This window comes from Tachyglossus aculeatus, chromosome 21, assembly GCF_015852505.1.
Source record: "Tachyglossus aculeatus isolate mTacAcu1 chromosome 21, mTacAcu1.pri, whole genome shotgun sequence".
Taxonomy (NCBI): domain Eukaryota; kingdom Metazoa; phylum Chordata; class Mammalia; order Monotremata; family Tachyglossidae; genus Tachyglossus; species Tachyglossus aculeatus.
The window spans coordinates 13737484-13759341 of record NC_052086.1 but is presented as its reverse complement, the minus strand read 5'-3'; the positions used below and the strand labels follow the sequence as shown (position 1 = coordinate 13759341).

At 47.7% G+C, this 21858-nt stretch overlaps 3 protein-coding genes across 3 annotated transcripts in view; 2 read left to right on the top strand and 1 right to left on the bottom strand.

The window, feature by feature from the left end:
* Window positions 1–1010: 1010 nt before the first annotated feature.
* On the bottom strand, window positions 1011–1934 carry C21H16orf54 (chromosome 21 C16orf54 homolog). The gene is made up of 2 exons (XM_038762714.1): window positions 1884–1934; window positions 1011–1766 (listed from the first exon to the last, which is right to left on the bottom strand). Exons 1-2 carry the CDS (start codon window positions 1932–1934, stop codon window positions 1011–1013), a joined length of 807 nt encoding a protein of 268 aa, XP_038618642.1.
* Window positions 1935–8305: 6371 nt separating this feature from the next.
* ZG16 (zymogen granule protein 16) lies at window positions 8306–10719 on the top strand. The gene is made up of 3 exons (XM_038763888.1): window positions 8306–8360; window positions 8546–8678; window positions 10370–10719. The coding sequence occupies exons 1-3, from the start codon at window positions 8306–8308 to the stop codon at window positions 10683–10685; spliced, it is 504 nt and encodes a 167-aa protein (XP_038619816.1). The 3' UTR covers window positions 10686–10719.
* Window positions 10720–15742: 5023 nt separating this feature from the next.
* Window positions 15743–21858, top strand: part of KIF22 (kinesin family member 22) — a 44505-nt gene continuing 38389 nt past the window's right edge. Inside the window, exon 1 of the mRNA XM_038763232.1 lies at window positions 15743–15825. Within this exon, the coding sequence (XP_038619160.1) occupies window positions 15798–15825 (28 nt within the window). The 5' untranslated portion in view covers window positions 15743–15797. The remainder of the gene's footprint in view (window positions 15826–21858) is intronic.

The window sequence follows — 21858 nt, the reverse complement described above, 5'->3', positions numbered from 1 at the left end:
GAGAGGAGAGTGGATGTGTTGGAGGGAAAGAGCTGTTTGAGTACCTTAACGCCAATGGTAGGGGGTTCTACTTGATGGGGAGAGGAGTGAGCATCCACTGGAGGCTTTTGAACTCAGGCCCAGCCCTCCCATAATCTAGAACCCTCTAGCCCCTTCTCTCTGCCCCACTGGTGGATTTCCAAATCAACTGGTCTCTGAAAGGCCGAGATGGCTTGAGGAACAATTAGGGGCTTCAGAAATAACTATCAGGGGGAAAGGGCTTCAGAAGTAATTGTCAGGGGAAAGCCCTGGTAATACGACAGTAGCTGAGGGCTCTGGGCTCCTCCCATCCTTTGTTGGTTTAAATAATTTGAGTTTATTTGTTTCTTTGAATATCACCAGTTATAGTTGGCAAATACCTCAGTAATAATAATAAGAAAAACAATAATGGTATTTTTTAAGCACTTACTAGAGGCAAGCACTGTACTAAGCAGTGGGGTAGATACAAGATAATCAGGTCAAACACAGTCCCTGACTCACAGTCCACAACCTGAGCTTGGGCTCGGTTGTCCTTATTGCTAGAACAGGGCTCCACCTGCTTTCCCTGTCCCCCAACAGGACACCCCTGGGGGCCCATAACAGAGGGGAGGCAGCTCCCATGGGGAGGAACCCTGACTTGATTCTTGGCCCAGTCCCTGGGCTGCTGACTGGGGTCTTGCCCCCAGCCTGCTTCAAGTCCAGGGGCCGCGGTTTCTCAGGAATCTTTGCTCCAGCCCCACTTAAGTCGGTCATCCCGATGGGTTGTGAACCTTTTCCCCGGGTCAGGGGGTCTTCCTCCTATCCTCCTGGAGGGGTCTGTTTTGCTCGCCACCACCTTCAACAAGTTTGAGTCCCACTCCTCTGCGAATCCTCTCTCCATCTTTGGGCCGGGTCTGGTAGTTGAGGGTGCCGGGGTTGAGGGTGGCGGTCTGAGGGTCAGGTCCCAGGGGAGGGTGGAGGGAGGGAGTTGGGGCATCTCCCAGCCCCAGGGCTCAGGGTCTTCCCCCATGCCCCTCCCGTCTCCAGAAGGCCGAGATCTGCTCCAGGGTCACCCGGGGCTGCAGGCCCCACTCGGGCTCGGGACTCCTGGGCCTGGGCTGCCCACCCCAGTCTCCTCCAGATCCCGGGGCCGCCGGGTCTCCCCAGATCACCAGGCCACTCTCCTGGGGCCTCTCCTCCCAGGGGGGCTGCACCCAGAAGGTGCTGTCTGGAGGCCTGGGGGGTGGTGGGGAGGATGCCCCCCCAGGACTGGGGCCTGGCTCCACAGACAGGGCACAGCCGCTGAAAGAAGAGGCCGGGGGCGACGGGGTGGACGCCCGGGCCTTGGCAGGCCAAGGTGCCGGTGGTGCGGACGCCTGAGTGAGGGGGGACCCGGAGCCGGAGGGGCCGGGGTCTTGGCTTCTGAGCAGGGGCACAGCAGCCCCGTACCAGTCCTCTGAGCGTTGGCGGGGCGTCCCGGAGGGCTCGATCCACAGCTCGCTCCCCGGGGCCCAGACCCAGCCCGCCGAGCGAGTGATCCCGGGGGCGGCGGAGGAGGCCGAGGCGGTGGAGGAGGCGGAGGCCTTGCGGCCCAGGGAGCGGCGGAAGAGGTGTTCGGCCAGCACGGCCGTGCTCAGCAGGAAGAAGGCGGCCACCGAGCCCAGGGCCAGCATGATGGGGATGCAGGGGCCGCAAGGAAGGGGGGCCAGGGGCGGCAGCGGCGTGGGGCTCCCTGGACCTGGGGACAGTGGAAGTGGGGCCATTGGGACCTGTCGGGAAACAGATACAGATATATATATAGAGAGAGAGATGAGGATAGAAAGACAGAGGGAGAGAACTCTGCAGGAGAGTCCAAGGACTCGCCCCCTCCTCCCGCGCTCTCCCACTCTGACCCCACTGCCCTCCCCAGAACCAAAGGCCTGGGCCTGGAAGCCCATGCCTGGAGTCAGAGGACCTGGCCTCTAATCCCAGACCCATCATTAGTCTGCTGGGTGACCTCGAGCAAGTCCCTTACCTTCTCTGCACCTCAGTTACCTCATCTGTAAAATGGGGATTAAAGCCGTGAGCCCCATGTGGGACATAGATTGTGTCCCAGCTGATTAGAAGCAGTGTGGCTCAGTGGAAAGAGCACGGGCTTTGGAGTCAGAGGTCAGGGGTTCAAATCCCGGCTCTGCCAGTTGTCAGCTGTGTGACTTTGGGCAAGTCACTTAACTTCTCTGTGCCTCAGTTACCTCATCTGTAAAATGGGGATTAAGGCTGTGATCCCCCCGTGGGACAACCTGATCACCTTGTAACCTCCCCAGTGCTTTGCACATAGTAAGCACTTAATAAATGCCATCATTATTATTATTATTATCTACCCCAGGGCTTAGTACAGCACTCAGAACATAGTAAGTGCTTAACAAATACCATTTTAAAAATGGGCCATAGCCCTCAGTTCACAAAGTGTCAGGGCCAGGGCCAGGCCTCTTCCTGGACTATTCCTCTTCTCTGGATCATCCCTCCCTCTCACACAAGGAAAAAATGTTCAGGGGCAGAGAACTAAATTTACTTTCCCAACCACCCACCCCTCCCCATCAATTCCCCTCCCCATCCTTCTGCCCAACACCCACCTCTGAACACATTTCCGCTGCTTCTCTGCCTTCAGCTCTACCTTTCCATCTGTCTTCTTCCTGCTGCAAGTCTTTCTAAAACTAGGTCTCTACATCTGACTCTCTCTTGGTTTCACCAGTAGCATTTAGTGAGCACTTACTCTGTGCTGTATTAAGCCCCCGGGAGAGGGCAAAGAAGTTGAAAGACACGATCCCTGTATTCAAGGCGCTTGGTCTTTGCTTCTGAGTCATCTCCTCCCAGAGTCTCTCTTTTCTCCCTTAATAATAATAATGGCATTTATTAAGCACTTACTATGTGCAAAGCACTGTTCTAAGCGCTGGGGAGGTTACAAGGTGATCAGGTTGTCCCACGGGGGGCTCACAGTCTTAATCCCCATTTTACAGACGAGGGAACTGAGGCACAGAGAAGTTAAGTGACTTGCCCAAAGTCACACAGCAGACAATTGGCGGAGCCGGGATTTGAACTCCTGACCTCTGACTCCAAAGCCCAAAGCTTTGCCAACTTGTTGCCAACTTGTACTTCCCAAGTGCTTACTGTGTGCTTTGCACACAGTAAGCGCTCAATAGATACGATTGAATGAATGAATGAATGAATGAAAGCTCTTTCCACTGAGCCACGCTGCTTCCCCTTGGAGTCTGGGCCTCATCTCCTCGGTCTTCCTCGCCCACCAGGAACTCGCTAGGTTTATAAATGTCCTAAATAGATGAATAAAAAAGGGACACCATTCACTAGTAGCCTCCACTGAGGGTGCAGTTGGCAGTTTCTGTTTCCAGACATCATGGCTGTGTAAATGATTTATTTTTGTGTGCCCGTCTCTTCCATTAGGTTGGTAAGCTCCCTGAGAGCTGAGAACTTGCCCTACGCCTATTGTATTCTCCCATGCATTTAGTACAGTGCTCTTTTCACAGTAGGTATCCACGCTTAGAACAGTGCTTTGCACATAGTAAGTGTTTAACAAATGCCATCATTATTATTATTATTATAAATGTTACCGAATGATTCATGGTGAGGAAACAGGGTGAATGAGAAGAAATGCCACTCGTTTGGCCAACTAGGGCCCGAGGAGAACTCTGAGGTAAATCTAGGACAGAAGGTTTAACAATATTTTGTTAGTATGTTTGGTTTTGTTCTCTGTCTCCCCCTTTAAGACTGTGAGCCCACTGTTGGGCAGGGATTGTCTCTATATGTTGCCAATTTGTACTTCCCAAGTGCTTAGTACAGTGCTCTGCACACAGTAAGCGCTCAATAAATACGACTGATAATGATGATGATCTTTGTCTCTCTGTGTCTCTGTCTCTGACTCTCTCTTTCTCGCTCTCATTCTTCCTCCCCCGAGTCTCTCTAGCCCCCCAAGACTTAATAATAATAATAATAATAATAATAATGATGGCATTTGCTAAGCATTTACTATGTGCAAAGCACTGTTCTAAGCCTGGGGAGGATACAAGGTGATCAGGTTGTCCCCTGTGGGACAACCTCCCCCGAGTCTCTTCCTCCCCCGAGTCTCTCTAGCCCCCCAAGACTTCATAATAATAATAATGATGATGGCATTTGCTAAGCACTTACTATGTGCAAAGCACTGTTCTAAGCCTGGGGAGGATACAAGGTGATCAGGTTGTCCCCTGTGGGGCTCATATCCCCATTTTACAGATGAGGGAACTGAGACATAGAGAAGTTAAGTGACTTGCCCAAAGTCACACAGCTGACAAGTGGTGGAGCCGGGATTTGAACCCGTGACACCTTAATCTTACCTTAAGCTCTTCACGGCCAACGGATGGTCCCCGTCCCTTTCTACGTGGCAAAGAATCGCTCCAGCGGATGCTGGGAGTGTGTTGGGCGGGGTAACCAGGCGAAGGCATAAACAAGGCCGAAATGAAGGGGTGGGGGGAATACCTGTTTTTGGGTGGCTGAGCCCCAAATGTCTTGTCCCCCACGCCTTGCCAGGGAAACAAGGGTGGATGTGGTCACAGCAGCGACAAGTCATTTCCTGAGGTAAGAGAAGGCAGGAAGTGGAAGCAGCTCTCCCTCGTCCCCTTGTCTGTACCCAAGAGCCATCATCATCGTCATCATCACCAATTGTATTTATTGAGCGCTTACTATGTGCAGAGCACTGTACCAAGTGCTTGGGAAGTACAAACTGGCAACATATAGAGACAGTCCCTACCCAACAGTGGGCTCACAGTCTAAAAGGGGGAGACAGAGAACAAAACCAAACATACTAACAAAATAAAATAAATAGAATAGATATGTACAAATAAAATAAATACATAAATAAATAGAGTAATAAATATATACAAACATATACACATATATACAGGGTTATATATGTATAGCCCTGTATATATGGCATATATATACATATATGCCATCACCCTTTCTCCCTTTAGTCATCCAAACTTCTGCCCCAAACGGTCCCTCTCCCTTTTCTAATTTCCTGAGATGCAGGAGTTTCCTCCCCTGCCGACTGTTCACTAAAGAGGGAGAGTTAGTTTCCTGGTGATATTTCACTTCCCCTCGTTAGAGGAGGAAAACGGAAAATAAAAGTAAGTAGAGAGAACATTACCTGCACGGGGATGAGTCCCAGAGGAAAATAAAAACCTTCTGTCCTAGATTTACCTCAGAGTTCTCCTCGGGCCCTAGTTGGCCAAATGAGTGGCATTTCTTCTCATTCACCCTGTTTTCTCACCATGAATCATTCAGTAACATTTATAATAATAATAACAATGATGGCATTTGTTAAGCGCTTACTATGTGCAAAGCACTGTTCTAAGCGTGGATACCTACTGTGAAAAGAGCACTGTACTAAATGCATGGGAGAATACAATAGGCGTAGGGCAAGTTCTCAGCTCTCAGGGAGCTTACCAACCTAATGGAAGAGACGGGCACACAAAAATAAATCATTTACACAGCCTGAGAAAGGGAGGAGGAGGAGGAGAAGGAGGAGGAGGAAAAACGAAGCGTCTCTTGGTAATAGAGGAGTATGAATGGATGAATAAATAAGTAGAGCACTATATATAGATCTATATATACCTAAATGCTACAGGCAAGCCGGAGGTGGTTGGGTTGTTGGTATGACTTGAATCAGGGTGCTGTGAATTATTCTGTCAGGAAGTGGGGTTTCAGAAAGGATTGGAGTTGAGGTCCGCTGAGGTCTGGCACATTTGAAAAGGGAGGAAGTTAGCGGCCGAGGCAAGTGTGTGGAAGGAAAGGGTCTTGATCCTAGCCCCAACCCATGGGTAGCTTCCGTAGGTCTAGGAGACCTGAGGTGGCCGTGATGCCCGAATACAGAAACTGCCAACTGCACCCTCAGTGGAGGCTACTAGTAAATAATCTCCCTTTTTATTCATTCATTCATTCATTCATTCAATGGTATTTATTGAGCGCTTACTGTGTGCAGAGCACTGGACTAAGCGCTTGGGAAGTACAAGTTGGCATCATAGAGAGACGGTCCCTACCCAACAGCGGGCTCACAGTCTAGAAGGGGGAGTCCTCGGTAGGTGAGAGCCAGCCTCAGATTGCACCCCACCTTACTCATCTATTTATGACATTTAGTAAGTGCTGGCAAAGCACAGAGCACTATTCTAAGGGTTGGGTATGGTACTGTGTGACTTTGGGCAAGTCACTTCACTTCTCTGTGCCTCAGTGACCTCATCTGGAAAATGGGGATGAAGAATGTGAGCCCCCCGTGGGACAACCTGATCACCTTGCAACCACCCCGGCGTTTAGAACAGTGCTTTGCACACAGTAAGCACTTAATAAATGCCATCATTATTATTACTTTTAGACTGTGAGCCCACTGTTGGGTAGGGACTGTCTCTATATGTTGCCAATTTGTACTTCCCAAGTGCTTAGTACTGTGTAAGTAAGTACACTAGTACAGCACATAGTAAGCGCTCAATAAATACGATTGATGATGATGATGATTACTAAGATGTTAATACAGATGAAGTTCCTGACCCTGAAGGGGCTCAAAATCTACAAGTTTCATCAGCCAATCATATTGGTTGAGTGCTTTCTGTGTGCATAGCACTGTACTAAACACTTGGGAGAGTACAGTATAACAATAAACAGACAATATAACAATAAACAGACACATCCCCGACCCACAATGAGCTTACAGACTAGAGGGAGCTTACAAGTTTACGGGAGGACAGACCTAAAGAGAAAGAAATATTATGTAAATTTGGCTAAAATAACAATTCAATAGTTACAAAAGTAACAGTACACTGCTGCAGGGAGAGAGTGTTCCCAAGAAACACTGTCGTCTAGTGGAAAAATTGCGGGTCTGGGCATCAGGAAGATCTAGTTTCAGGTCTGCAGGTCATTTATTTATTTTACTTGTACATATCTATTCTATTTATTTTATTTTGTTAATATGTTTTGTTTTGTTCTCTGTCTCCCCCTTCTAGACTGTGAGCCCACTGTTGGGAAGGGACCATCTCTATATGTTGACAACTTGTACTTCCCAAGCACTTAGTACAGTGCTCTGTACACAGTAAGCGCTCAATAAATACAATTGATTGATTGATTGATTGATTTCCCAGACTGAGCCCCCCTTTTCCTCTCCTCCTCCCCATCCCCCCCACCCTACCTCCTTGCCTTCCCCACAGCACCTGTATATTTGTTTGTACAGATCTATTACTCTATTTATTTTATTTGTACATATTTACTATTCTATTTATTCTGCTAATGATGTGCATTTAGCTTTAATTCTATTTGTTCTGATGACTTGACACCTGTCCACATGTTTAGTTTTGTCATCTGTCTCCCCCTTCTAGACTGTGAGCCCATTGTTGGGTAGGGACCGTCTCTATGTGTTGCCGACTTGTACTTCCCAAGTGCTTAGTCCAGTGCTCTGCACACAGTAAGCGCTCAATAAATATGATTGAATGAATGAATAAATGTAACTTTTCTGTGCCTTAGTTTCCTTACCTGTAAAATGAGGATTCAATACCTATCCTCCTTCCTACTTGGACTGTGAGTCCCAGGTGGGACAGGGACTGTGTCCAACTGGATTTATTTGTATCCACCTCAGCACTCAGTCCAGTGCTTGGCACATAATAAGAGCTTAACAAATACTACAATTATTCATTATTATTATTATTATTATTATTATTATTATTATTATCATTACCCATCTTCTCTAGGACCATCAGGACCAGGGCAGCCTTCTGGTTAACTGGTCAAACCCAAGGGACCAAGCAAGAGGCTGTAGGAAGCTAAGGAACATTTACCTCACTACCTCCAGCTTTTTGCTGGATAACCGCCCATCAACCACCCCAGGTTTCCTAATCGATTCCCTTGTCTGCTGGGGAATACTCCACCTGTTCCTAGGTTTTGGGTTCCCATCTGATCCTAAGGCCTTGACGACGGTATTTATTCAGTTGGTTAGAGTCACACGATAATGCAGGTGGGTGGGCCTTGGGAGGAAATAAAGAGAGTCAGCGATCCCCTGACTTAACCTTACTTTTGGTTACCAGGTGAGCAGAAGAAGGGGATGAAACTTGAGGCTGTGAGTTTGGGGGAGGATGAGGAGGGTGGGAATACCTGGATCTGTTCTGGGTAGAGTCGGAGATACCTGGGTCTGATCTATGGAAAGACCAGGTGGTCTGCTCCAATTTGGAGAGGGTGATGACAAGTTGTCCTTTTACCCTCTTCTTTCCTTTCCTTTTATACTATTCTTTCTCCTCCCAGAATGCTGACCATCGGACTCCTTGCCCTGCTCTGTGCCTCGGCCTCGGCCAATGCTAGTAAGTGAGGGCCCGGAGTCGGGATGTCCGTGTCGCGAGGGTGAGGGGACCAGGGAACTGGAGAGCCAATTCCCAGGTTCCGTGGGTGGGGAAAGAGCTGGAGATGGAAGGGAGGAAAATCTGACTCTCCGGGGAGGGAACGGCGGGGCGAATTTTTCCCATCTCACCGACTCCTTCCTCTGCAGTTCAGGCCAGGACCTCCTCCTACAGCGGGGAGTACGGGGGCGGTGGAGGCCAGCGCTTCTCCCACTCAGGAAACCAGCTGGATGGCCCCATCACGGCCCTCCGCCTCCGTGTCAACAAATACTACATTGTAGGGTGAGGAGGCGGGGAGGGGAGGCATCTGAGGGGTGGGGGGCAGTATCAGGGAAGAAACTCCTCCAACTACCACCTCGTCCTACAGGTAATCTCTTTCGCTCCTTATGAGCAGGGATCAAGTCCACAAGCACTTAGTACAGTGCTCTGTACACAGAAAGTGCTCAGTAAATACCATCGATTGACTTGTTAATGAACTGCGAGGGCTTGACTAACGGGAAGGGATTTCTGCCTGATTTTTGAAGGCTTCATCCCTCTAGTCAGCCGTCCACACGATAATGTGATTTGGGGCATTTGATACCTGCCCCATCCTCAGCCCCACAGCGCTTACGTACGTACCTGTAAATTATATATTTAGTTATTTATACTAATGTATGTCTTCTCTCCTTCTTGACTGTAAGCTTACTGTGGGCAGGGGACGTATCTAGCAACTCTGTTGTACTAAACTCTCCCAAGCGCTTTGTACAGTACTCTACACACAGGAAGTACTCAGTAAATACCAACGATGATGATAGTAATAGACGTTGCCTAGGGGAAAGAACATAGGCCTGGGACTCTGAGGGAGTCCGAGTTCAAATCCCAGCTCCCCATTTGTCTCTGTGTGACCTTGGGCAAGTCATCTAACTGCTCAGCATCTCCGTCACCTCATCTGTAAAAATGGGGATAAAGATTGAGCCCTATATGGGAAAGGGACTGTGTCCAACCTGATTATCTCGTATCCACCCCAGAGGTTAGTACAGTACCTGTCACATAGTAAGCACTTAACGAATATCATAAAAAAGTGATATTTGTATTAAATATTTACTATTCACCAAGGACTGGTGTAAATATATATAACATCGGAACATATACAGCCCCTTTCCCACATGACACTCACAGTCTAAGGGGTTAGGAGAAGGGGGATTTAGTCCCCATTTTACAGAAACTGAGGCACAAATAAATGACCTGCCCAAGTTCATATTGCAGGAAGCTGGCAGAGTGGGGATTAATCCTGTTATTATTATTAAATGTATATATTTACTGGGTTGTCAGGAGTTACAGGTACTATACTAGAAAATAGCACATCAATTTTTTTAATGGTATTTTGTGTTAAGCACTGTTAAGCATTGGAGCAGATTCAAGTTAACCAGATTAGGCACAGTTCCCGTCCCCCAAGGGGCTCACAGTCTGGGATATTGAATCCCCATTTCACAGTTGGGGAAACTGAGGTGCTCAAAAATTAAGTGACTCGCCCAAGGTCACAAACAAGACAAGTGGCAGAGCCGGGACTGGAACCCAGGTCCTCCTACTCCCGTGCTGCTCGTCTTGTAACAGATGAGATGAGACAAAGGTGAGTCGGCATCCGCTCAGTAGGTGCAATATTTTCAAGAAGGGTGAGAAGGGGCCAAGCTATTGGGTAGAGCTTATGCAGGCGTGGGAGTGACTAGCTGGAAAGTCTCAGCTGGTCCCATCCATAAACTCTCAGCCTGCTGGTTGCTGTTTTTGTGGTGTTTGTTAAGCGCTTACTATGTGCCAGGAACTCTATAATAAAGTCCTGGGATCGATCTAAGTTAATCAGATTGGACATAGTCCGTATCCCACATGGACCTCAGACTTGTTCCCCCTTTTCAGATGAAGTAACCGAGGTACGGAGAAGTGAGGTGACTCGCCCAAGGTCACTCTCGTTGAATGGCTCTCCCTCCCTGCCCTCACAGGCTCCAGGTGCGCTATGGCAGGGAATGGAGCGATTATGTGGGGGGCAGTTCTGGCAACCTGGAGGAAATCTTCCTCCACCCGGGCGAGTCCGTGATCCAGGCGTCGGGAAAATACAAGAACTATCTGCGCAAGCTGGACTTGGTGACAGACAAGGGACGCGCTTTTCCTTTCGGCACTGACACGGGCACTAGCTTCAATGCGATCCCGCTCTTCCCCAACACAGTCCTCCGCTTCTTCAGTGGCCGCGCTGCGTTGACCATAAACGCGATTGGTCTGCACTGGGATGTCTACCCCAGTGATTGCAGCACCTGCTAGTCAATCACCAGCTCCATCCCGGTTATTTCCTCCTCTCTCCTTCCCCAGAGGATCAGAGGAAATTGGCTCAATAAAGGAAATCTCTGATGTGTGTAGCTACAGCCAGTCTCCATGAGTGTGTCTCTGCCCTTCTCTCTAAATATACATTTTTGCATCTCTCTTTTTCTCTCTCTCTCACACACACACACACACATTTCGACCTGTGGAGAGACGTGAAAGACAGGCTCGGAAAACAGAGTTAATTTCAGTTTCCTCAGCAAGAAAGACACAGCCTCCTGGGTCTAGAAACAAGATGCTTTTGTGAGGAAGGATTTACCCATCTTGGAATGACCCTGGGTTGGGACCAGGTTGCCGTGTTTCCGGAAAGGAAGCGGTGGCGTGGGGCTCCCCTCTGAGAGCACAGATGTCCTCGTCCCCGGCCCTTTCTGTTCCCTGAAGCTGGGACGTGGCTTCTCTGAGAGAACTCGTTGTTCGTCCGCCAACCCTGGCTCTTCTCCGATAAACATGTCTCTGGCTACTTTCAGCGCTTAGAACAGTGCTTCAGCGCTTAGAACAGTGCTTTGCACATAGTAAGCACTTAACAAATGCCATCATTATTATTATTATTATTATTCCTAGCCTCCGTTGGCCTCCCATTGCCCAGGTGTCCCTAATCCCAGCTCCATTCCTGCCAACGACCTGCCAAAATCTACGCATTTCGTCCACCCAGCCTCTGGTTTTTCCCAAATCCTCTCGCTCCAGTCAGATTCCTTCATTGAATCGTATTTATTGAGCGCTTACTGTGTGCAGAGCACTGTACTAAGCGCTTGGGAAGTACAAGTTGGACTCTTCTTGGAAGTAAGTACCTTACCCCTGGCTCCTCTGCGAAGCCACTTTTCCCTCAAGGCCTCTGAGTCTTGGACTGTGAGGACTGTGAGTTTTTAGACTACGAGCCCACTGTTGGGTAGGGACTGTCTCTATATGTTGCCAATTTGTACTTCCCAAGCGCTTAGTACAGTGCTCTGCACATAGTAAGGGCTCAATAAATACGATTGATGATGAAGTGGAACCTTATGGCTGCCAAAGACAAATGGAACTGCAATCCTGTGATTAATGAGGATCAAATAGGTAAAATGGGATTTGTGAATGTACAAAGCTTTTGTTTTGGTAGACTCAAGGTCCCAGACCAGAATCCCTATAAGAAAAGAAAATTCCTCAAAATTAGGACACCAGTTTCTTTGGCTTTACTAGGCGGCAATTTGAAAATGAAATCAAAGAATGTCCACCAGTGAATCGAGAAGCACATGGATATATAAGCTGTCCTGGCCACCTGTGGATATTTGATGCAGGGACTTTGGCATATTTTTAAGTCACGGTGCCAAGAGAAGCAGTGTGGTCTAATGGTAAGAGCACATAGCAAGGTCACACATCACACAACAGGCAAGTGGAAAGGATTAGAACCCTTGCCATGGCCTGTGTCACTTGATTTTTCCAAACCTCGATTTCCTTATCTGTGAAATGCCGATGGGATACGTGTCCTCCCAGCCTTTAGACTGTGAGCCCATGTGGGACAGGGACCGTGTCCAATTCGCTTTTATCTTTCCCCTAGACTGTAAACTCACTGTGGACAGGGAATGTGGCTGCTAACTGTTGCAGTCTCCTAAGCATTTAGTACAGTGTTCTGCACATAGTAAACACTCAATACATGCCATTGGTTAATCACTCCAGCGCTTAGTACTGTGCTTGGAACATAGTAAACGCTGGCTAAGAGAAGCAGCGTGGCTCAGTGGAAAGAGCCCGGGCTTTGGAGTCAGAGGTCATGGGTTCAAATCCAGGCTCTGCCAGTTGTCAGCTGTGTGACTTTGGGCAAGTCACTTCACTTCTCTGCGCCTCAGTGACCTCATCTGTAAAATGGAGATTAAGACTGTGAGCCCCGTGTGGGACAACCTGATCACCTTGTAACCTTCCCAGCACTTAGAACAGTGTTTTCCACATAGTAAACGCTTACTAAATGCCATTACTATTATTATTATTAAACACTTGAATACTATTACTTATTATTATTATTATTATAGTTATTTATTTATTTATTTTACTTGTACATATCTATTCTATTTATTTCATTTTGTTAGTATGTTTGGTTTTGTTCTCTGTCTCCCCCTTTTAGACTGTGAGCCCACTGTTGGGTAGGGACTGTCTCTATATGTTGCCAACTTGTACTTCCCAAGCGCTTAGTACAGTGCTCTGCACACAGTAAGCGCTCAATAAATACGATTGATGATGATGATGATATTATGCCATGACTGGCTTCCTCAGAGTGCCCTACTCTTCCACTTTGGTCATGCCATCTTCCAAACACTGAGAACAGGTATTTTAGTAATGTGAAACATAGTACTCGTCAATTTTGCTCGGTGGAAGTGGAGGAATCTCTAATCCTGGGAGTGGTGAAAATACTGGGTGCAAACTATCAGCTGGGTGTTTGTATTGGTTTTTTTTTCATTTCTTTCCAAAAAAGGATAAAGAAAAAGGAATCCTCCCCAGTTTGGGATCATTCCTTCCCCTATTGCTCCCCATTGAACTGGACTACAACTCCCGGAGACCTTTGCTTCCCCCATCAAACTGAGAAGCAGCGTGGCTCAGTGGAAAGAGCCTGGGCTTTGGAGTCAGAGGTCGTGGGTTCAAATCCCGGCTCCACCGCCTGTCAGCTGTGTGACTTTGGGCAAGTCACTTCACTTCTCTGGGCCTCAGTTCCCTCATCTGTAAAATGGGGATTGACTGTGAGCCCCTCGTGGGACAACCTGATCACCTTGTAACCTTCCCAGCGCTTAGAACAGTGCTTTGCCCATAGTAAGCACTTAATAAACGCTATTATTATTATTATTATCAAATTGGCAGGGAAGCTGATCCCAAACGGTGATGTCACGGTCCAGATGTCGTGTAGTTCCTGTCCATCTTTGGACAAAAATGCTATCGCTCTTCTAAAAACTCCAGTGGTTGCCCATCCACCTCCGCATCAGACAAAAACTCCTCACCCTTGGCTTTGAAGCACTCCACCATCTTGCCCCCTCCTGCCTCACTTCACTTTTCTCCTTCTCCAACCCAGCTTGCATGCTTCACTCATCATCATCAATCGTATTTATTGAGCGCTTACTATGTGCAGAGCACTGTACTGAGCGCTTGGGAAGTACAAATTGGCAACATATAGAGACAGTCCCTACCCAACAGTGGGCTCACAGTCTAAAAGACTCCTCCAGTGTTAACCTCCTCACTGTGCCTCGGTCTCACCTGTCCCACCGTCAGCTCCTAGTCCACATCCTGCCTCTGGCCTGGAATGTCTTCCCTCCTCAAATCCCGCAATTACTCTCCCTGCCTTCAAAGCCTTGGCCTTTCCAGATTAAGCCCCACTTTTCCTCATCTCCCACTCCCTTCTGTGTCACCTTGACTTGCTCTCTTTGCTCTTCCCTGCTCCCAGCCCCACAGCACTAATGTACATATCTGTAATTTTATTTATTTGTATTGATATCTGTCTCCCCCACTCTAATAATAATAATAATAATAATGGCATTTGTTAAGCGCTTACTATGTGCAAAGCACTGTTCTAAGCACTGGGAGGGATACAATGTGATCAAGTTGTCCCATGTGGGGCTCACAGTCTTAATCCCCATTTTTACAGATGATGTAACTGAGGCTCAGAGAAGTTAAGTGACTTGCCCAAGGTCACACAGCAGACTTGTGGCAGAGCCGGGATTCGAACCCATGACCTCTGACTCCAAAGCCCAGGCTCTTTCCACTGAGCCATGCTGCTTCTCTACACTCTAGACTGTAAACCCGTTGTGGGCAGGGAATGTGATTACTTACTGCTCTATTGTACTCTCCCAAGAGCTTAGTACAGTGCTCTACACAAGTCAAAGGTCAAGGGTTCGAATCCCGGCTCTGCCACTTCTCTGCTTTGTGACCTTGGGCAAGCCACTTAACTTCTCTGGGCCTCAGTTACCTCATCTGTAAAATGGGGATGAAGACCGGGAGCCCCCCGTGGGACAACCTGATCACCCTGTATCCTTCCCAGTGCTTAGAATGGTGCTCTGCACATAGTAAATGCTTAACAAATGCCATCATTATTATTATTATTATTCTCTGTGCCCCAGTTCCCTCATCTGTCAAATGGGGATGAAGCCTGTGAGCCCCCCGTGGGACAACCTGGTCACCCTGTATCCTCCCCAGCGTTTAGAACAGTGCTTTGAACGTAGTAAGCGCTTAACAAACGCCACTATTATTATTATTATTATTCTCTGTGCCTCAGTTCCCTCATCTGTCAAATGGGGAAGAAGCCTGTGTGTCACCCTATATCCTCCCCAGCGCTCAGAACGGTGCTTTGAACTTAGTAAGCCCTTAACAAATGCCATTATTATTATTATTATTCTCTGTGCCTCAGTTCCCTCATCTGTCAAATGGGACAACCTGATCACCCTGTATCCCCCTCAGCGTTTAGAACGGTGCTTTGAACGCAGTAAGCGCTTGACAAACGCCACTATTATTATTATTCCCTGTGCCTCAGTTCCCTCATCTGTCAAATGGGGATGAAAACTGTGAGCTCCCCGTGGGACAACTTGATCACCCTGTATCCTCCCCAGCGTTTAGAACGGTGCTTTGAACGTAGTAAGGGCTTAACAAATGCCATCATTATTATTATTATTTTTAATATTATTATCATTATTATTATTATTATTAAGATGGTGGCGCCCAGAGCCCGACCCCCCTTGACTGGAGGCCTGTCAGGCTCCTCGACGCCATTCCGGGCCACGCCCACTTCCTCTTGCCGCCCTCTTCGTGACGTCATGGGGGCCGCGAGGCCGGGCGCATGCGCGGGGCGCGCGCGCGCGCGAGGGGGGGTGCGCGTGCGCAGATCGCGCGAGCGACGGGGTGCGCATGCGGGGAGCTCGCGCGGGGGGGGGGTGCGCATGCGCGCCAGGTGGGCGGGGCGACTTCGTCCGTTCCCGATGGTGGCGGATTACGTAAGGATGGGGGCGTGGCTAAGCCTTTCTCGATGCTGATTGGTCGAGGGGCCGGGAACGGCGCGGAATTTGAACGCAGCTCCCGAGGGTGAGGTGGGAGGAGAAGGAAGACGGAGCCAACATGGCGGCGGCGACTTCTACGGCCTCGGGTGAGAGATTTTTAAAATTTTTTTTGGTCCGAGAAAGGGCCAGGAGAGGAGAGACACCCCCCCCAGGGGGCGTTTAGTACAGTGCTCTCCACAGAGCGCTCAATAAGTGCGATTGAATGAACGTGACTGTGAGCCCATCGTTGGGTAGGGACCGTCTCTAATTGGACTTCCCAAGCGCTTAGTACAGTGCTCTGCACACTGTAAGCGCTCAATAAGTACGATGGAATGAATGAATGAATGCGGGAGCATCGGGGGTGCAGGGCTCAAGCAATACAGGCAGCCCATGGTACTTGTTGAGCGCTTACTGCAGGCAGAGCACTGTACTAAGCGCTTGGGAGAGCACAGTTTAACAGTATATAGACACATCAGTCGGTCAGTCCTATTTATTGAGCGCTTAATGCGTGCAGAACTCTGTACTAAGCGCTTGGGAGAGCACAGTAGAACCCTGCACAGACACATCAGTCAGGCAGTCGTATTTATTGAGCGCTTACTGCGTGCAGAACTCTGTACTAAGCGCTTGGGAGAGCACAGTAGAACAATATACAGACATCAGTCAGTCAGTCGTATTTATTGAGCGCTTACTGCGTGCAGAACTCTGTACTAAGCGCTTGGGAGAGCATAGTAGAACAATATACAGACACATCAGTCAGTCGTATTTATTGAGCGCGTACTGTGTGCAGAACTCTGTACTAAACGCTTGGGGAGAGTACCGTAGAACAATATACAGACACATCAGTCAGTCAATCATATTTATTGAGCGCTTAATGCGTGCAGAACTCTGTACTAAGCGCTTGGGAGAGCACAGTAGAACCATGCACAGACACATCAGTCAGTCGTATTTATTGAGCGCTTACTGCGTGCAGAACTCTGTACTAAACGCTTGAGGAGAGTACCGTAGAACAAAATACAGACCCATTAGTCAGTCAGTCATATTTACTGAGCGCTTACTGTGTGCAGAACTCTGTACTAAGCGCTTAGGAAAGCACAGTAGAACAATATACAGACACATCAGTCAGTCAATCGTATTTATTGAGCGCTTACTGCGTGCAGAACTCTGTACTAAGCGCTTGGGAGAGCACAGTAGAACAATATACAGACACATCAGTCAGTCAGTCGTATTTATTGAGCGCGTACTGCGTGCAGAACTCTGTACTAAACGCTTGGGAGAGCACAGTAGAACAATGTACAGACACATCAGTCAGTCAATCGTATTTATTGAGCACTTAAGCGCTTTGGAGAGCACAGTGGAACAATATACAGACACATCAGTCGGTCAATCGTATTTATTGAGCGCTTACTGCGTGCAGAACTCTGTACTAAGCGCTTGGGAGAGCACAGTAGAACAATATACAGACATCAGTCAGTCAGTCGTATTTATTGAGCACGTACTGTGTGCAGTACTCTGTACTAAACGCTTGCGAGAGTACCGTAGAACAATATACAGACCCGTCAGTCAGTCGTATTGAGCACTTACTGTGTGCAGAACTCTGTACTAAACGCTTGAGAGAGTACCGTAGAACAATATACAGACACATCAGTCAGTCGTATTTATTGAGCGCTTACTGCTTTCAGAACTCTGTACTAAGCGCTTGGGAGAGTCCCGCAGAACAATATACAGACACATCAGTCAGTCAATCGTATTTATTGAGCACTTACTGCATGCAGAACTCTGTACTAAACGCTTGGGGAGAGTACCGTAGAACAATATACAGACCCATTAGTCAGTCAGTCGTATTTGTTGAGCGCTTTCTGCGTGCAGAACTCTGTACTAAGCGTTTGGGAGAGTATCGTAGAACAATGTACGGACCCATTAGTCAGTCAGTCGTATTTGTTGAGCGCTTTCTGCGTGCAGAACTCTGTACTAAGCGTTTGGGAGAGTATCGTAGAACAATATACAGACCCATTAGTCGGTCAGTCTGTCGTATTGAGTGCTTACTGCGTGCAGAACTCTGTATTAAACGCTTGGGAGAGTACCATAGAACAATATACAGACCCATCAGTCAGTCAGTCATATTGAGCGCTTACTGTATGCAGAACTCTGTACTAAGCACTTGGGAGAGCACAGTAGAACAATGTACAGACACATCAGTCAGTCAATTGTATTTATTGAGCACTTAAGCGCTTGGGAGAGCACAGTAGAACAATATACAGACACATCAGTCAGTCAATCGTATTTATTGAGCACATACTGTGTGCAGAACTCTGTACTAAACACTTGGGAGAGTACCGTAGAACAATATACAGACACATCAGTCAATCGTATTTATTGAACGCTTACTGCGTGCAGAACTCTGTACTAAACGCTTGGGAGAGTACCGTAGAACAATATACAGACACATCAGTCAGTCAGTCGTATTTATTGAGCGCTTACTGTGTGCAGAACTCTGTACTAAGCGCTTGGGAGAGCAGAGTAGAACAATATACAGACCCATCAGTCAGTCGGTCATATTTATTGAGCGCTTAATGCGTGCAGAACTCTGTACTAAGCGCTTGGGAGAGTACCGTAGAAAAATATACAGACCCATTAGTCAGTCAGTCGTATTTATTGAGCGCTTACTGCGTGCAGAACTCTGTACTAAGCGCTTGGGAGAGTACCATAGAACAATGTACAGACCCATTAGTCAGTCAGTCGTATTTATTGAGTGCTTACTTTGTGTAGGACTCTGTCCTAAACGCTTGGGAGAGTACCGTAGAGCAATATACAGACCCATTAGTCAGTCAGTCTGTCGTATAGAGCGCTTACTGTGTGCAGAACTCTGTACTAAACGCTTGGGAGAGTACCATAAAACAATATACAGACCCATCAGTTAGTCAGTCGTATTGAGCGCTTACTGTATGCAGAACTCTGTACTAAGCACTTGGGAGAGCACCGTAGAACAATGTACAGACACATCAGTCTGTCAATCGTATTTATTGAGCACTTAAGCGCTTGGGAGAGCACAGTAGAACAATATACAGACACATCAGTCAGTCAATCGTATTTATTGAGCACTTACTGCGTGCAGAACTGTACTAAGCACTTGGGAGAGCACAGTAGAACAATATGCAGACACATCAGTCAGTCAGTTGTATTTATTGAGCACGTACTGTGTCCAGAACTCTGTACTAAACGCTTGCGAGAGTACCATAGAACAATATACAGACCCATCAGTCAGTCAGTCGTATTGAGCACTTACTGTGTGCAGAACTCTGTACTAAACAGTTGGGAGAGTACCGTAGATCAATATGCAGACAAATCAGTCACTCATATTTATTGAGCGCATACTGTGTGCAGAACTCTGTACTAAACGCTTGCAAGAGTACTGTAGAACAATATACAGACACATCAGTCAGTCAACGGTATTTATTGAGCACTTACTGCGTGCAGAACTCTGTACTAAGCGCTTGGGAGAGTACCGTAGAACGATATACAGACCCATTAGTCAGTCAGTCGTGTTTGAGCGCTTACTGCATGCAGAGCTCTGTACTAAGCGCTTGGGAGAGTACCGTAGAACAATGTACAGACCCATCAGTCAGTCGTGTTTATTGAGCACGTACTGTGTGCAGAACTCTGTACTAAACGCTTGTGAGAGTACCGTAGAACAATATACAGACCCGTCAGTCAGTCGTATTGAGCGCTTACTGTGTGCAGAACTCTGTACTAAACGCTTGCGAGAGTACCGTAGAACAATATGCAGTGAATACGATTGACCCCACGGAGGTATCCGTCTTTGGCCTGGGAAGACAATAATAATGATAATAATGATGATGGCATTTGTTAATCAATCAATCAATCGTATTTATTGAGCGCTTACTGTGTGCAGAGCACTGTACTAAGCGCTTGGGAAGTACAAATTGGCAACATATAGAGACAGTCCCTACCCAACAGTGGGCTCATAGTCTAAAATGGTTTATAATCTCGACTCCGCCGCTTGTCAGCTGTGTGACTCTGGGCAAGTCGCTTCACTTCTCTGGGCCTCGGTTCCCTCATCTGTAAATTGGGGATTAGGATTGTGAGCCCCACGTTGGGACAACCTGATCACCTGGTAACCTCCCCAGCGCTTAGAACAGTGCTTTGCACATAGTAAAGACTGTGAGCCCACTGTTGGGTAGGGACCGTCTCTATATGTTGCCAACTTGGACTTCCCAAGCGCTTAGTACAGTGCTCTGCACACAGTAAGCGCTCAATAAATACGACTGATTGATTGATAGTAAGCACTGAATAAATGCAAAAAAAAAGTCAGAGGATTTGGGTTCTAATTCTGGCTCTGCCAATTGCCTGCTATCTGCGACCTTGGGCAAGTCACTTCACTTGTGCTCCGGTCTTCTCAGCTGTAAAATGGGGATTAAATATCTGTTCACTGCTATTTAGGTTGTGAGCTGAGCCCCACATGGGACAGGGACTGTTTCCAACCTGATTCGTCATCAATCGTATTTATTGAGCGCTTACTGTGTGCAGAGCACTGTACTAAGCGCTTGGGAAGTACAAACTGGCAACCTGATTGACTTGTATCCACCCCAGTGCTTAGATCAGAGCTTGATACACAGTAAAAGCTTAACACATACCATAATAGAACTAAGAGGGCTTAGAATAACAATAATAATGGCATTTATTAAGCGCTTACTATGTGCTAAGCAGTATTCTAAGCACTTGTACTTAGAACCCAACTTGTCCTTGTACCCAACTTGTCCTTCCCAAGCGCTTAGTCCAGTGCTCTGCACACAGTAAGCACTCAATAAATACAATTGATTGATTGATCAGGTTGTCCCACGGGGGGCTCCCAGTCTTAATCCCCATTTTACAGAGGAGGGAACCGAGGCCCAGAGAAATTAAGTGACGTGCCCAGAGTCACCCAGCTGACAAGTGGCGGAGCCGGAATTTGAACCCGCGACCTCTGACTCCAAAGCCCGGGCTCTTTTCCGCTGAGCCGCACCGCTTCTCAAATACTGCATAGGTTTGCTGGAGCCGGGTAGAAAGATAGGTAACCTTCCCTTCAAACCAATTTTTCTTTTGATTTTTCCAGCCTGATGGCCTCAGCCCCCTAGGGTTTTCTTATTCCCAGCAAGGCCCTAAAACAATTGGTTGGTTAGCTTTTTCTGCCCCATGCCTTAGTTTCAGATCCCTGCCGTTAACTAGGCGCTTTCACAAATTTCCGGGAGGGAAGAAAGCTTCAAAACCCCAAACCAATAGGGTGACTCTCAACCTTTGGAGTTACCCAAATCCAGTTGGGAATTTCTCCTTGCAAGGCACAATACACATTTTCACAACACTGGCCAGCTCATTTTAACTCATTCCGCTCTCACACAGACCCTCACAGGGGGATAGCCCTTTTTTGTTAGTACGTTTGGTTTTGTTCTCTGTCTCCCCCTTTTAGACTGTGAGCCCACCGTTGGGTAGGGACTGTCTCTATATGCTGCCAACTGGGACTTCCCAAGCGCTTAGTACAGTGCTCTGCACACAGTAAGTGCTCAATAAATACGATTGATGATGATGATGATGATAGCCAGTCCTTCCCATCAATTGAGGTGGCAATTTCCATCCCCCATAACAAATTCCTCAGTCTTTTTTCAACATTTTCATTCCTTTCCGTGCCATACCGATTCCTTCTCTATATTCACTCCCTCATCTCTTTAGGCCTTTCACTCTTCCCCGTCTTTTCAACCTTTCCTCGTTCCTTCTCCACCCACAAATACATACACGTAATCTTTCTTTATAATAATAATAATGTTGGTATTTGAGCGCTTACTATGTACAAAGCACTGTTCTAAGCGCTGGGGTAGATACAAGGTAATCAGGTTATCCCACATGGGGCTCACAGTCTTCATCCCCATTTTACAAATGAGGGAACTGAGGCCCAGGGAAGTTAAGCGACTTGCCCAAAGTCACACGGCTGACAAGTGGCGGAGCCGGGATTTGAACCCGTGACCTCTGACTCCAAAGCCCGGGCTCTTTCCACTGAGCCACGCTTCTCTACTCCTTGGCGTTCCCAAAACATCCTTCCTTAATCATTCTGCACACGGAAACAGGAGGGGTCCATAATCCCCACACATCCA